Below are 16,548 nucleotides of genomic sequence, written 5' to 3' on the forward strand. Positions count from 1 at the left end.
CGCACAAAACAGAAGCCGCTCCGGCCACCACAATAGGGGTAAGTTAATTAACTGTTTGACCAAATATAGCCAGTTCATTTTCACAATGATAATTGTGTGCGGCCCCCGAAGGTTGGCAGAAATTTCCAAATGGCCCCCGGCAGCAAAAAGGTTCCCCACCCCTGCTTTAACCCCTGGAGCCACACCCACAGGTGGTAAGGAGTGTGTAATCAGCATCACACACCCTTCCATGGCTCTGCATGTAGTGCAATCCTGTGGAACCACAGGTCCCAGCCAACTTCATATTGCACAGCACCCACACTTCTGAAAAACATACCGGCCCTTTGTAATACAGTCGGTTGATGCCTCACACCTGATTGAATTGTAAACATAAGGGGAGGTGGTTGTAAGATTATATCCTTGGAGGGATCACGTGCCATTATCTATAGTTGTGCACCTGGGTAAGCCCCATTAATAGATAAGGGAGGGAGCGATATAGTGGGGGGAAATATAGTCCAGTTCATCCCTACAGACCGACACTTGAAGTCCTCCAAGTTGCATAAACTGTTATCGTTTATTCCGGGCTGTTGTGGCCCATACATTGTAAGAGAACTGTTTTTTTCTATAAAGAAAATTGTTATTCCCCATCTTTGTGTCCCTGGGTTTTCCATAGAGCCATCGTATCTTAATAGTCATAACGACAGGCATTCAGTCGTTACAGTTGCACCTACTTCTTCCCCATGTGGTGCCTGCCCCCAGTGGTTGTCCTAGAGACTGGGGAAATCCCATGCTTTCATGATGGCTGGCTCCCCTGTCTGCCCTAGTCCAACCCCCTGTGAGTAAGCACCTGCTGTTGTGTGTGTGTTTTGTGAAGGCATCGGCAGGTTAACCCCCACCTGACCCGGGATAGATATTACCCTTGAAAAGTGGTGTAATACATTGTGCCCCCTAAAGCCCAGCGCCACGACATCAGCGCTGCACTGCCCCCCCCCTCCCGCAGGCCCCCGCTGAGGATCGCCCTTTCAATTGTATCGGCATCGAAAGCAATGATGATAGAGGGAGTGGCGTGCTCTCTCTCTCTCATCACTCTCCTGTAGTGTCTGTCTGTGCTCTGCCTCTGACAGCTCAGTGCAGCAAATCGTGATGATGTGATTACTGTGCACACCTGTTTCCTAGGCTGTCAGAGTGGCAGAATCGTGGACACACGAAGGAGCCTGGAGCAGCTGGGGAACAAAGAGAAGTGAGTATGTATGTGTCCAGACAACCATGGAGCTGCATTAAACGATATGGGGGATGCATAATGCTGCTACATGGGGGCTGGATCATGCTGCTACATGGTGCTGCATTAAACGATATGGGAGCTGCATAATGCTGCTACATGGGGGCTGGATAATGCTGCTACATGGTGCTGCATTAAACGATATGGGGGCTGCATAATGCTGCTTCATGGGGGCTGCATAATGCTGCTAAATGGGGGCTGCATAATGCTGCTACATGGAGGCTGCATAATACTATATGGGGGAATATGAGGTCTTCATAACCCTATAGGGAGCAATATGAGGCTGCATTATATTATGTGGATCAATCTGGGGTGCATTATATTATATGGAGGAATATTTGGTGCATTATTCTATATGGAGGACTATGGGGGCTGCATAACCTTATATATGAAGGAATATGCGGGAGTTATGTGAGGGCTGCATACTTCTATACCCTCCAGTTCTGTATACCCCTCAGAGCTGAATCCCCCCTCTGGAGCTGTATGCCCAAAAATTGCTGTATGCCCCCCTCCTCAGTAATGTGTATTCCCCCCAGTAATTTGTATGTCCCCAGCCTCTCCTGTAATGTATATACAGCAGTGTCAGTGTGCGGCCATGTCTGTTAATGACAGTCACCAATCAGTGCAGCATAGCCGCATGCCCGGGAGGAGCTGGATGGGAGACAAGCGGCGGAGGTGAGTGAGGCTGCTGCCGGATTCCCCATATTAATAATACCTCTAATGTGTATCTATGTATGTCAGTGTATATGACTGTGTATGGATTTGTCTGTTTATATGTTTTTTTTTTAAATTTATCTTTAAATATGTATATGTACGTATACCTGTATGTGTACGTATCTGTATGTGTGTGTCTGCTTATGCATGGTCCCCATTGAGACTCTTTTGTCTGGGGCCACAAAAACCTGGAGCCGGCCCAATTCCTTCATATAAATCTTTACTATTTGCTAAATCATGTAAAAACCAAAACCTTAATTCATCAACCAGATTTTTGTCTTAAAACTGCTAGAAAATGTTACAAAATGTTTCTGATACTTGCAGTTACACAAAAATTCTGCCTTTTGTCGCAGGAGCTCCCCCGTTATTTTAAAAACTTGGGCGAAAGGGTCAGGGTCAAGTGTGTAGAACTTCATATTAGTTTATGCCAAAAACATGGTGGGTATTACTACAGAAATGTATTCCAGTCATTGACACTGTTCTTGGTATGGCAATTGAAATATTTGGAAAATTCATTAAGAGACTCTGAATTAATTTGAGGCACCCTACTCCTGCACACCTTTCATGAAGAGTGGCATACTAAACTAAAACTGATTGAAAATCATGGGAAAAATTGCAGTTTTGTAAATACAGTCTTGTGCCATATAGTAGACTCCATTCCCAGATGGTGAATGCCATAGATTTGAGGTTTGAGTGAAAAACTTACCTAATGTGGCTGCATGCTTTGGGCTGTTAACAGTGAGGATAAAATTATGATGCATATTATCTAGGAAAAGAAAAATAAAGATTCACAATTTCATTATCAACACATACATGAGTTAGGGCTTATTCAGGCATCAGTTTCACCCATCAATCTCATAATGATTATAGTCTGTGACACTGTTCATACAGTATGGCTGTGATTTCTGTATAAATAATGGTTGGCTTCAAAACAAGCAGAAATGTCCAATTTTGATTCATGCCATGTCAGAAGCTCCTGCCAATCAAAAGTTGCGAGCACCAGATGCCGCCACAGGACCTGAGTAGTGCCGAAAAAAGGATGAAGCCATATGTGGGTAAGTAGAAGAAAAGTATCAGGGGACTTACATTTAAAGCACCACTCCAGCGCTGGAAAAAAAGATGCTGGGGTGGTGCTTTAAGGACTATTGACAGATTATGTCCATCATAAGTTGGCTCCCTGCCTTTGATGTGGGCTCACAAGCCAGGCCCACATCTTTTCCGGCAGATGATGGCTGTGATATTCTTTTTTATGTTATTACATATGGGTAGTCTGGACTGAAATGTATAAAACTATATACACTTGATGCAAAAGAAAATAAACTATTAAGATGTGAAGAACAGATTTTGAGTCTGAGAAATGTATTTTATAAATTTCCCAAGTGATATCACATGTAGCTTTACTTGAAGACTCTATTGTGGACTTGGCTGCAGATTTCACCTATTACATTGCAATGGTTGTATTTCACAGCTATATTGACAGTGTACCTAGATTCTGTAGTGGATTATTGATGCTATGGTGAATGTAGCCTGTTCATTGCATTGCATCTTGCATTGTACCTGAAATGATTACATTAGTTCATAGAACCATAGAATGGTATGGTTGGAAGGGATGTCAAGGGCCATCAGGTCCAACCCCCTGCGAGTGCAGGCTTTCCTAAATCATCCCAGCTATATGTTTATCCAGCTTCGGCTTGAAGATTTCCATTGATGGAGAGCTCAACACCTCCCGTGGTCGCCTGTTCCACTCCCTGACTGCCCTCACTGACAGAAAGTTTTTCCTAATGTCTAATCTGAATCTGCTTCTGGAAGGAGTATGTGAATTCCAAACCAGATATTTTGTTATAAATACACTATATGTGATTGTTATTTCCTACATTATAACTGCGTGACAGGCACTGTGCAATCAGCATCATTATCATTGATATGAGTTTTCAGCAGTACTGTCAATTCAATTGCATCACACAGGAACTTTTATTGTAGCAGATGGCTTGGTACACACATTGCATATAGAATAGCAAGACTTTGCCTATAACAGTTTTTAACTTCTTGTCTGGATATTTCGACACTATATACAGTATATGTAAATACCACAGGCGGACACAGACAAAAAAGGGCCCTTGTGCAAGAATAATATATGGGCCCTTTGCAGCCCAAGACTTCATCAAAATGCAAAATTCCTCCTGGTTTGAAGGTAGAAATGGGCCTCTCACCACTTAACTTTGCACCAGTGGTATGTCTGCTCCTGGTATATACTGTGTACATATACTGTATATGAACCAAGCCATCTTCTGCAATAAAAGTTATTGTGTGATGCAACTGAATTGACTGTACTACCAAAACTGTCCACAGGATGGTGGCACAAGCTCATATGAACGATAATAATGATGATGGCACAGTGCCTGTCCCACAGTTATAATGTAGAAGTTCACAATTCAGCCTCCCTTACAGTATACTTGTAATAAAAGGATAAAACTTATAAATTGAAATGGAGGCTTAGGAGATGAAGACAGCGGGTTACATTGCATTGAAGTAATAATACTACATAAGAGAAGTACAGATTGTGTTCCAGATCAGTTTAGTTGTGCAGTCAAAAAAGAAAAAAAGGGGAGTGCTTATTTAATGGGAATCTGTCAGCAAGTGTTTGTCACCTAATCAGCAGCATAACATAAAGACAAAGACCTGGGCTGCTTGATGAAGTTTTGGTAATATTACATTTTTATCAGCAGGAGATTATCACTAGATGACTAGTAAACCTAGTGCCAGGTAGTCCTCCATATTGATGAGCTCTCTATAACCCAGTGTCCAACACTGATTGGCAGGAAGCTGCCTATGCACAGCCTTCTGCATCTATGTCTCACAAATCCCCATAGTCTTGTATGGCTGTGTCTGACTTGCAAATATGGATCAGAATAGGTAGATCCAAGAGAAAAATTGGTAACTCGGCACTGTCCTTATAACAAGCATGGTCACTCACCATTCATGTTCATGATCCTGTGCATCTTATTTGAAAGCAGTGGTGCTCTGCTGTTAAATAACTACAGTGGGTAAAGTGAGCCAAAGGAACAGAAGTCAGCGGCGCTCACCGTAAGTAAGGGTATGTGTGCACGTTGCGTTCTGGCATGACAAATAAAAAGCAGCGTTTTGTCACTGCATGTGCGTTTCAAAAAGCATCCAAAATGCTGCGTTTTGGATGCTTTTTGAATGCATTTTGGATGCATTTTTGACAGTGCGGTCCCACTCGGCTCTGCTACATCCCCATAGAGCATGAGAGCATGGCTGGGCTGTGAGACAGAGCCGTGCAATCAGAATTAACTCGGATGAACCTCTCTGTCTGTGTGCCGCGGCCTGATTTGTGATCACAGGTGAAGGACTCACTAGTGACCGCAAATCCCCTGAGTGACTGAAGTGAACAGCGCGATCAACGATGCCATCAATCAGGTTACCCGCGGCCAGCTGAAGTCCTCCACCTGAGAGCGGTGGCCGCGGGTAACCTGAGTGACGTCATCGCTGATAGCGCAACTCACTTCATTTGCTGTGTGGATCTCGCAGCAAGCGGCGGTGTTCTACGGCCACTCCTGTCAGCTTCATGTAGCAGAGCTGGATGTATCGTGGGACCTCGTATGGATTACGCTGGACCTGGAGGGGTATTTGGGAATTTTAATAAAGTGGTGAAAGAGGGTGGTTTTTTTTGTCTTTTATTCCAAATAAAGGATTTTATTGGGTGTATGTGTTTATTTACTTTCACTTACAGGTTAATCATAGGGGGTGTCTTATAGACGCCTGCCATGATTATCCTTGGCCTTAGTGGCAGCTATGGGCTGCCATTAACTCCTTATTACCCCGATTGCCACTGCACCAGGGCAATTCGGGATGAGCCGGGTAGAGACCCGGGACTGCGCATCTAAAGGATGTGGCAATTCCGGGCGGCTGCTGGCTGATATTTTTAGGCCGGGGGGCTCCCCATAACGTGGCGCTCCCCATCCTGAGAATACCATCCTTCAGCCGTGTGGCTTTACCTTGACTGGTATCAAAATTGAGGGGGACCGGACGCCGTTTTTTTAAATTATTTATTTATTTTATTGCACTACATAGCCCCGCCCACCGGCGGCTGTGATTGGTTGCAGTGAGACAGCTGACACTCAGTGTGGAGGCTTGACTGAATGCAACCAATCACAGGCAGCACGGTGGCTCAGTGGTTAGCACTGCAGCCTTGCAGCGCTGGGGTCCTGGGTTCGACTCCCACCAAGGACAACATCTGCAAGGAGTTTGTATGTTCTCCCCATGTTTGTGTGGGTTTCCTCCAGGTACTCCGGTTTCCTCCCACACTCCAAAGACATACAGATAGGGAATTCAGATTGTGAGCCCCAATGGGGACAGTGTTCCTGATGTATGTTAAGAGCTGCGGAATATGTTAGCACTATATAAAAAGAAAGAATTATTTATTTTTTAACACAAGATGGAATAATGAGCGGCCGGCATTTTCAAAAGCAGGTGAAGCCGCGGAGCTTTGTGACAGCCGCTCAGTGCGGAGCCGGTGATCGGTCAGTGATCGGTGAGTATGAAAGAGGAGGGAGAGACCGACAGACAGAGAGAGAGACCAACCGACAGAGAGAGACCAATCGACAGAGAGAGAGAGACCGAAAGACCTGCGTTCTGTTTGTCAAAAAAGCAGAACGCAACAAAAATGCACTGCAAGCACATTTTGGTTGCGTTTTGACATACCTCATTGATTTCAATGGGTGGAAAATGCAACCAAAACGCACAAAAGAAGTGACATGCTGCTTTTCTAAACGCATCGATTTTGGCAAATATTTGGCATCCAAAATGCTGCGTTTAAAAAAGCAACGTGCACATAGAATTTGCTGACTTCTCATAGACTTTGCTGGGGAAGCAGAACGCATGGATGAACACTGCTGTTTTAAACGCTGCGTAAACGCGGGAAAAAACGCAATGTGCGCACAAAGCCTAAAACAAGACCTTTATTAAAGAGGTTGTTCACCCATATTTTTTATTGTCTAGTTCGACATTATATTGAGAAACAATGTTTATCTCAAATTCCTTGTGTTGGCAATAGTGCCTGTGAGAGGCGCTATTGCAGACCGCTGTTCCAGCTCCAGTGACGTCACCGTCAAGTGCCGCACACGTCACATCCGTGCACCCGGCTGCAGTCTTCCAGACTCACTGAGCTGTGGGCGGTATTACACCGCTGTCACAGCCCATCTGCTCCCTGCTCTCTGCTCCCTCCTCCCTCACCGCACAGAGCGTCGCATCTCTTACTTGCAGCGTTCTGCTGTGAGGGAGGAGGGAGGAGATGGGCTGTGACAGTGGTGAAACACCGCCCACAGCTCAGTGAGTCTGGAAGACTGCAGCCGGCTGGATTCTTCCAGACTCACTGAGCTGTGAGTGGTATTACACCATTTGTCACAGCCTATCTGCTCCTTGCTCCCTGCTCCCCCCTCCTTCCTCCCTCACAGCAGAACGCTGCAAGCAGGAGACGCGACGCGCTGTGCTGTGAGGGAGGAGGGAGCAGGGAGCAGGGAGCAGATGAGCTGTGAGCGGTGAAGTGTGTGGTACTTGATGGTGACGTCACTGGAGCGGGGAACAGCGGTCTGCAATAGCACCTCTCACAGGCACTATTGCCCATACAAGGTATTTGAGAGAAACATTGTTTCTGAATATAATATCGAACTAGACAATAAAAAATATGGGTGAACCACCCTTTTAAATCTTCATAAAAGCAATTGCCACACTAGAGTAGCGGGTGAAGGGAGAGAGGGATGAGCAGGTGTGAGAACTGAGACGACAGCCGTTTTGCACCAATGTGCTTTTCTACGGGTGAGTGCCGCTAACGTCTGTTCCAATGGATCAGAATAGGACCTGTTCCGAGTTTCACAGATCTCAGACTTGGATGTCTGATTGTGTGAATAGATTCAGGAAGCTCTATGGGTCTATATGTTCCCTGAGATAAGATTGCACAGCTGTGACATGTCTAGGCTGTGAATGCAACCTACTGTCGCATTCATTGTGTTTTCATTGATCTATTGTATGTATTTCTTCATGACTATAGGAGCTCTGTAACTTACCATGGTTGCTCTTTGCAGACTTTACTGGGTTATAGAGGTTTTTTGGAGGACGTGATGGTCCATTATCATGTGTTCCTGAACTCACAACAGTGCTGTTATTTCTCTCGCCATGGCTGCCTGGAATTGACTGGTGACGCAAAATGTCTACAAGTGCCCTGGAACAACGATATGAATTAAAAAAAATCACAATACAAAAATATTTGATAATTTCTGTAACTTTGAATTACTGACATCTAAAAGTGTTCAAGTAACTGTATGTTATATATGTATATTGGCCATACAAATCTTTGTATGAAAGCTACAAATATAAATCTACATTGTAATTTTATGATGTCGCTGCTTCACATAAAATTCTCACTTTTTGCAGGTATTAAAGGTCTTGAACTAAAAGAAAATATGTTTAAAAATCCAATAGTTGAACCGAATCATTTAATGCACCATGACATAAACTGATGAGCAAAAGGGTAACAATGTTTTGAACTTTTGTCTTTCAGGCTCCAGATCTCACCATCAACTACAGCTTTGAATGTGAGATGACTTTCATTTTATAGACAATCATCTTGGCTATCTCATAGATAAATCTGACTTGCAACTATTTAGCATATGATTACTTATGTAGATTCTTGTCATGTCACTGCATTGTTACTGCTTTTCTCCTAAAAATCTAAATTTTATTTTTTATTATTCGTTAGTATTTTGTAAATCCACCTTTGGCTTTAAACACTGCCTGAATCTTTCTGGGCATGCTGAGGTCTGGGGACTATGGGGGCCAATTTAGCACCTCTACTTCATTGTCATTGAATAATTTATTTGCCAATCTCGATGTATACTTCGGGTCGTTGTCCTTCTGGAACACATTATGTTGTCCTTTTCATACTCATTGTACTTGAGTGTATGAAGTAACTCATCTTGTAGGATACTCACATATAGCTCAGCATTGAGACCACCATTGATCCTGGTCAAGCATCCAATGCTTTTGACTGTGAAACACCCCCATATCATCAGGCTTCCTCCATTGAACTTGACAGGTTCTTCAATTTCTGAAACCATTAACCTCTTTTTCCCTTGTTTCTTCCAGACCCATTAGCACTTATCAGAGCCTAGTCTATTGACTTTTGTCTAATTGCGCCAAATCACTTGTTTCTAATCTGCTACTGTCTGCTTGTCATACTTTTTTACAAATTCAAGCCGGCGCTTTTTATGATGATATTGAAATCTATATTGAAGTTTTTTTGAGCCATCATTCCAGACTTGTGACACACGGTGCTTGCATGGACGTCTGTGATCTCACTATTATGAAGCATTTGAGCCACTTCCACTGCCATGTTTGTCGAGTCAGCACTAATAGGCCTTGTGATGAGCCAACTTGTCGACTGTGATATTTTGCCTGGATATCCATCTCTTGGCTTTTGAATAGATGGACAGACTTCATTTTGTATTTTTCCAACTATCATGGCACTCATATGATGCAGTTTGACAATTTTATTGGTCGAGATACTGCTGTCAATGAACTGGATGATGCTGTTCCTCATTTTTTGGGAAATCTTCTTCATGGCTGCTCCTTGATTCAAACCAGTGATTTTCACGTGGAAATCAACCTAATAACACTCTAAGCTATTAGGGAATGTGAAAACAGGTTGTAATTTGTAGTGTACAGGAAAAACAAGTTTTTTCCACCACCAAGAGCAAAACAGTAACAATGAAGAGACCTAACAAGAATCTGCATAACTAATCATATGCTAAATAGTTGAAAGTCATATTTATGTATGATATAGCCAAGATGAAAGTCTGTTAAATAAAAATAGTCTCACGTTTTATAGGTATAGTAGATGGTGAAATATAGAGCCTGAAAGTTAAAAGTTCAAAACATTGTTATCCTTTTGCTCGCCAGTGTAACAGTATGTCATGGATTATGGCAGAATGAAATGCAAGTACCTTATGATGCCTGAGTAACACAAAAGCTGCCATCAAGCAATACAAAATTAACTGAGCCAGGCTCCTCTTGTAACAGCTGGGCTCTGAGAAATATTTGGATTTTGGCCATTTACCCTTTAAAAGCAGTAGTCAGTAGTGACTGCGGCATTTAAGAAGCTTGACAGAGGATGGAAGTCCTGTGATGCCCTTGATATGATCACAGGGTGCTGATTAGTTACCATAGCTACTGGGAGCCTAACATAGCTATGCAGCCATTAGGTGCGGTAATGAAAAGCAAAACACATGTAACATTAAGTAAGAAGAATGAAAGAAAGGTTTGTAAATATCAGCTCACCGAGTCCATGTAGATATTCAGCAAAGGCATGAAACGCTCCTGGGCCTGGTTCCCAAGAAGTCAATGATGAAAGAATGAAAAGGTGTATCCAGCTTCCACACTCAGAATACATTTCTTCTATAAAAGCATCATTGTATTGGTACATTAAAAATCAATGGTAAAATCAGAATCTCTTGTGCTATGAATTTCAAGCAATAAACTCTTTTAATCATAGTAAAAAAAATATGAACAAGGAGGATTTATATACCAATATTGTACACACAATCCTCCAATAGAATGAACAGCCCATTAGAAATAGACACACCTAACCCAGGATAATGAGACACAAGATGTAATATAGCGCCAGGAAAAAGAGGGTTAATAAATCACACACCATAAACATCATTGATATCAATACCAAAGTGTCTCTTTACTATGATTAGGAGCGGTTATCACTCGAAATGTGTGGGACAAGTGTTTCTGATTTTACCATTGATGTATTCTAATTTTCCATTCTAATGTACCAATAAAATTATGTTTTTAGAAAATGAAATGTATCATTTCTGCGGACGCTGGATACAGCCTTTGCTTCTTTCATAACTTATTATTTATACCAGTGTATTGCTTAAAGGAAAGATGTCAGTAGATTTAAGCTGCATCAATTAGTGGTTGGGGACAATTAAACCAATGCCTGGGGAAAAAGAATGTATTCTTATGTGCAAAGTGTATTTACTTATACATAACTGTAATATTTGTTCATATATATAAACTCACCAAAAAACATGTATTCACGCTCAGTACATCTATGCAGTACTGCACATTCAAGCATTGGTACTGGTAGAATACTAGGTATTCCAATGCATCAGGCGATTGCTGGCTTAGGGAGTAGGTGTAAAGTTTTGGTTAGATAAAGTTTAATAAAGATAATGTTATTTATACCTCACTGTAAATGTAGCACCCAGGGATATGGGGTACTCGGTTCCGGGCAATGTCTCTCTTGGGAATGTCACAGTGGTGGCCATTACCCGGTTCCGTGCCCTGGGTCCTTTTTGTAATGGGGATATTTATAGGTGAGAATAGGATAATGTTCACATGTGACGCCACTTGCGGTGTTGCGGCTAAGTGTAGGGAGCCGCCGCTGCAGAGTGTCTCTACTGGGACTGGTGGTATTGGCAGCTAGAATGGTAGACCCTCCGCAAGTAGGGTTTTGCCCCAGAGGGTGGATGGTGCAGTGGGCATCGGAAGAAGGTATTCCACACAGGTGTTCAATGCAACTGGTTTACTCATTGCTGAAGATGTTAACTGGTTGCCCGAGGCCGGCTGGTTTTGCCTCCAGGTGCCCTTCGTCCTAGTGCCAGTTGGTTCTCTGGTACCTTCTTCCCCTGCACCTGTCTCTGGTAAGTGGGTCCCCATGGTATAGAACAACTGGGGGTCTCTGTTCTGTGGTTTGTCCACTTCTGTTCGCCTCATGGTAGCATTAACCCTGTGGGGTTGGAGTCTCTGGTTCTGTCCCTGGTTCTCCCTTTGCTACTGAGTCTTCGGATTCTTTTAGGGCCAGCAAGGTCCTCAATGGTCCCCTTTGCTGTTCACAGGTTGGCTTGAAGCTCTTTCCTGTCCTAGGGTCCTGTACCCCGTTGGTGCGTAGTTCCGGGAGTACTCCACCGGCAACCACTTCTCCTGGCTACCAGGTCAGCGGTAACCCGAGTCAGGACGTCGCTTCGTTTCCACCTTCACTCTCCTATGGCTGTCAACTCTCAACTGACTACTCTCCACAGTCTGCCCCTCCCACCTGGTCAACTATTAGACTGGATTGGCTCCACCTCTAGGTGGCCATCCATTGGTCCAACCCTAGCTGGGTACCATTGTATGGGGGATTGTTGGGGAAAAACTGTGATTACCTGGGTTTTTGTTTTCTACCGGCACTGGGGTTCTGGGTCCCTAAGGGGGTAGGCCCTGCATCCTTGTGGGGATGCAGAACCTTGTAGCACTCTGATGGTTTCAAGGGCGCTACATAAATAGAAAACAAATACTAACAAATAATATTAATTGCTGTCCTCTGTGAATTTCACTCCAAAAACTGTACAAAAGTTAATCAGTTCATTCTACTTTACTCCCAACTTGTTTCATTAAAAATTACTACCCATAATGCAAAAAATAAGCCATCGTGCATCTACATAGATACAGAAATGAAAAAGTAGGGGATAAGGCTGAGGCCACAAGGGGACTAGTGCGAGTGCTAGCATGACACTCGGCTCATGCTCGCAGCACAGCGGGAGCCGAGTGTCACGCAACTGTGGTCCGATCCTGCGATCAGACCACAGCTGCGGGGTTGATGGCCGACGCTGAAGAGGGGAGGGCCAGTGCTGTGGAGAAGAGGGAGGGATTTATCTCCCCATCTCCTCCATTGCGAGTGCAATACGATGTTTCTCTCGCCTCAGACTTGAATGGGTGCGAGTGAAACAGGATTGCATTCCACCCGCAGCATGCTGCGATTGTTTTCTAAAGCTGAGAAAAAAATTGCTCATGGGAGCGGCCCCATAGAGTAATATTGGTCCGAGTGGTATGCGATTTTTTTATCACATTCCATTCGTTCCGTATTACTCGTCGTGTGTGCTGACCCTAATTGTAAAAATGTGAAAAGTAATGACTATTGCAATGATGAAAAAAATTGCAAATCTTGTTCTTTAGAAATAATTTCACAACATGTACAGAATACACAGCTAGCAAAGCTTCTTTCACAGCAAATTTTGAAAGAGACATTACCGTTTCTAGACTTAGGACATACAGTTAGGTCCAGAAATATTTGGACAGTGACACAATTTTTGCGAGTTGGGCTCTGCATGCCACCACATTGGATTTGAAATGAAACCTCTACAACAGAATTCAAGTGCAGATTGTAACGTTTAATTTGAAGGTTTGAACAAAAATATCTGATAGAAATTGTAGGAATTGTACACATTTCTTTACAAACACTCCACATTTTAGGAGGTCAAAAGTAATTGGACAAATAAACCAAACTCAAAAAAAAAATGTTTTTTTCAATATTTTGTTGCGAATCCTTTGGAGGCAATCACTGCCTTAAGTCTGGGACCCATGGACATCATCAAACGCTGGGTTTCCTCCTTCTTAATGCTTTGCCAGGCCTTTACAGCCGCAGCCTTCAGGTCTTGCTTGTTTGTGGGTCTTTCCGTCTTAAGTCTGGATTTGAGCAAGTGAAATGCATGCTCAATTGGGTTAAGATCTGGTGATTGACTTGGCCATTGCAGAATGTTCCACTTTTTTGCACTCATGAACTCCTGGGTAGCTTTGGCTGTATGCTTGGGGTCATTGTCCATCTGTACTATGAAGCACTGTCCGATCAACTTTGCGGCATTTGGCTGAATCTGGGCTGAAAGTATATCCCGGTACACTTCAGAATTCATCCGGCTACTCTTGTCTGCTGTTATGTCATCAATAAACACAAGTGACCCAGTGCCATTGAAAGCCATGCATGCCCATGCCATCACGTTGCCTCCACCATGTTTTACAGAGGATGTGGTGTGCCTTGGATCATGTGCCGTTCCCTTTCTTCTCCAAACTTTTTTCTTCCCATCATTCTGGTACAGGTTGATCTTTGTCTCATCTGTCCATAGAATACTTTTCCAGAACTGAGCTGGCTTCATGAGGTGTTTTTCAGCAAATTTAACTCTGGCCTGTCTATTTTTGGAATTGATGAATGGTTTGCATCTAGATGTGAACCCTTTGTATTTACTTTCATGGAGTCTTCTCTTTACTGTTGACTTAGAGACAGATACACCTACTTCACTGAGAGTGTTCTGGACTTCAGTTGATGTTGTGAACGGGTTCTTCTTCACCAAAGAAAGTATGCGGCGATCATCCACCACTGTTGTCATCCGTGGACACCCAGGCCTTTTTGAGTTCCCAAGCTCACCAGTCAATTCCTTTTTTCTCAGAATGTACCTGACTGTTGATTTTGCTACTCCAAGCATGTCTGCTATCTCTCTGATGGATTTTTTCTTTTTTTTTAGCCTCAGGATGTTCTGCTTCACCTCAATTGAGAGTTCCTTAGACCGCATGTTGTCTGGTCACAGCAACAGCTTCCAAATGCAAAACCACACACCTGTAATCAACCCCAGACCTTTTAACTACTTCATTGATTACAGGTTAACGAGGGAGATGCCTTCAGATTTAATTGCAGCCCTTAGAGTCCCTTGTCCAATTACTTTTGGTCCCTTGAAAAAGAGGAGGATATGCATTACAGAGCTATGATTCCTAAACCCTTTCTCCGATTTGGATGTGAAAACTCTCATATTGCAGCTGGGAGTGTGCACTTTCAGCCCATATTATATATATAATTGTATTTCTGAACATGTTTTTGTAAACAGCTAAAATAACAAAACTTGTGTCACTGTCCAAATATTTCTGGACCTAACTGTATGAATACGTCCTAGGCTGCCTCCATCCCGTTACTACAGGCTCGGGAGGCGGGCCTGCGGTCATCCCCACACATCTGCTGACCTGATCAATAGACATGTGTGGATAACAGGTGCGGGTGGATTGGAGATTTTAACCCCTTAGATGGCATTGTCAAACTCTGAAAGCACGATCTAAAAAACTCCAGCGGGGATCTTGGGGCGCCAATGGGTTGCCATAACAGCGCGGGATCTGATGATGACCCCTGTCGCGGTCAAAACTCACTTCCTGTGAATGGCTGCAGAGCGCCAGTACTCACATGAACACAGCATTTCTGCTGATGAGAGTGAAGCTGAAGCATCAGTCTCATCAGCAGAAGTGATCGGACAGTGCAGGCATTAAACCTAAGGGGACTAGTAAAATTAATAAAAAAGTAAAGAAGAATTTTAAAAAAAGGTTATTAAAAAAAAACCAAAGTTAAAATCACCCTTTCTTTTTACCCCAAGGGAAATAAAACAATAATAAAAAAATACATATTTGGTATCGCCGAGTTCAGAAATGCCCGATCTATCAAAATATAAAATCAATTAATCTGAGTGGTACACAGCATAGCGAGAAAAATAATCAAAACATTAAATTATGTTTTTTTGGTCGCTGCAACTGATCAAAACATCACAGCTATGCAACCAACTGTATAATTAAAAATGCCAGCTCAAGATGCAAAATATGAGCGGTCATTGAGCCCCAGATCCCAAAAAATTAGAACACTATGCGTCTCAGAAAATAGCAAAAAAAGTACAATTCTTTTTTTTTTTTTTCCAAACTTCTGATTTTTTTTTCACGGCTTAGATAAAAGTAAAATTAATACATGTTTGATATCTATGAACTCGTACCGACCTGGAGAATCATATTCCCAGGTCAGTTTTACCAAGCAGTGAACATGGTAAATAAAAACCTAAAAAACAATTGTTCAATTGCACTTTTTTTGCATTTTTACGGCACAAGTTTTTCCCTGTTTTTCAGTACAATATGGGGCCAAATGAATAGTGTCATTCAAAAGTACAACTCGTTTCGCAAAAAACAGGCCCTCATATGGCTTTATTGATGGAAAAAAAAGTTAATCTTGCAATATGATGGCTTGTTTTTTTGCAGGACAAGTTTTACTTTTAAATGAAACTATAAGTTTTATCATATAGTGTACTAGTGTACTTGAAAATGGCAAAAAAATTCCAAGTGTGGAAAAATTGCAAAAAAGTGAGATTGCATGATAGTTTTGTGGTATGTTATTTACCATGTTCACTATATGTAAAACTGATGTGTCTGTGCCATGCCTTAGGTCAGTATGAGTTCATAGACACCAAATATGTATAGGTTAACTTTTATCCAAGGGGTTAAAAAAATTCAGAAGCTTGTCCAAACAAACTAGCACACTTTGTGCAAGCAACATTTTCCGTGATGGCTTATTTTTTGCGCCTCGAGATAACATTTTTTATTATACCATTTTTGCGCAGATGTAACGTCTTGATCGCCTGTTATTACATTTTGAGCAAAATTTGCGATGACCAAAAAATGTAATTTTGGGGTTTGGAATTTTTTGCCGCTATGCTGTTTACCAGTCAGATTAATTAATTTCATATTTTGACAGATTGGGCATTTCTGAATGCGGCAATACCAAATATATGTTTTGTTTTGGGTTTTTTTTAAACCCTTTGATTTTCAATTAGACGAATGGGGGGTGATTTTAACTTTTAGGTTTCTTATTTTTTTTTGCTCATTAATTTCTCCTGATCAGAGCAGCTTTGCTCTGATATGGAGAAATGCTGTATTCTTGT

General features: G+C 42.5%; 1 protein-coding gene across 3 annotated transcripts in view; it reads right to left on the minus strand.

The window, feature by feature from the left end:
* SHISA7 (shisa family member 7) overlaps positions 1 to 16,548 on the minus strand; it is a 490,738-nt gene that overhangs the window by 139,451 nt on the left and 334,739 nt on the right. For all 3 annotated transcript variants that reach the window (XM_075327954.1, XM_075327953.1, XM_075327952.1), the window contains exons 3-4: positions 8,056 to 8,210; positions 2,679 to 2,738 (exon numbers count right to left, since the gene is read on the minus strand). In XM_075327954.1, coding sequence (XP_075184069.1) covers positions 2,679 to 2,738; positions 8,056 to 8,210 — 215 coding nt within the window. The remainder of the gene's footprint in view (positions 1 to 2,678; positions 2,739 to 8,055; positions 8,211 to 16,548) is intronic.

This window comes from Anomaloglossus baeobatrachus, chromosome 11 (genome assembly GCF_048569485.1).
Source record: "Anomaloglossus baeobatrachus isolate aAnoBae1 chromosome 11, aAnoBae1.hap1, whole genome shotgun sequence".
Classification (NCBI taxonomy): domain Eukaryota; kingdom Metazoa; phylum Chordata; class Amphibia; order Anura; family Aromobatidae; genus Anomaloglossus; species Anomaloglossus baeobatrachus.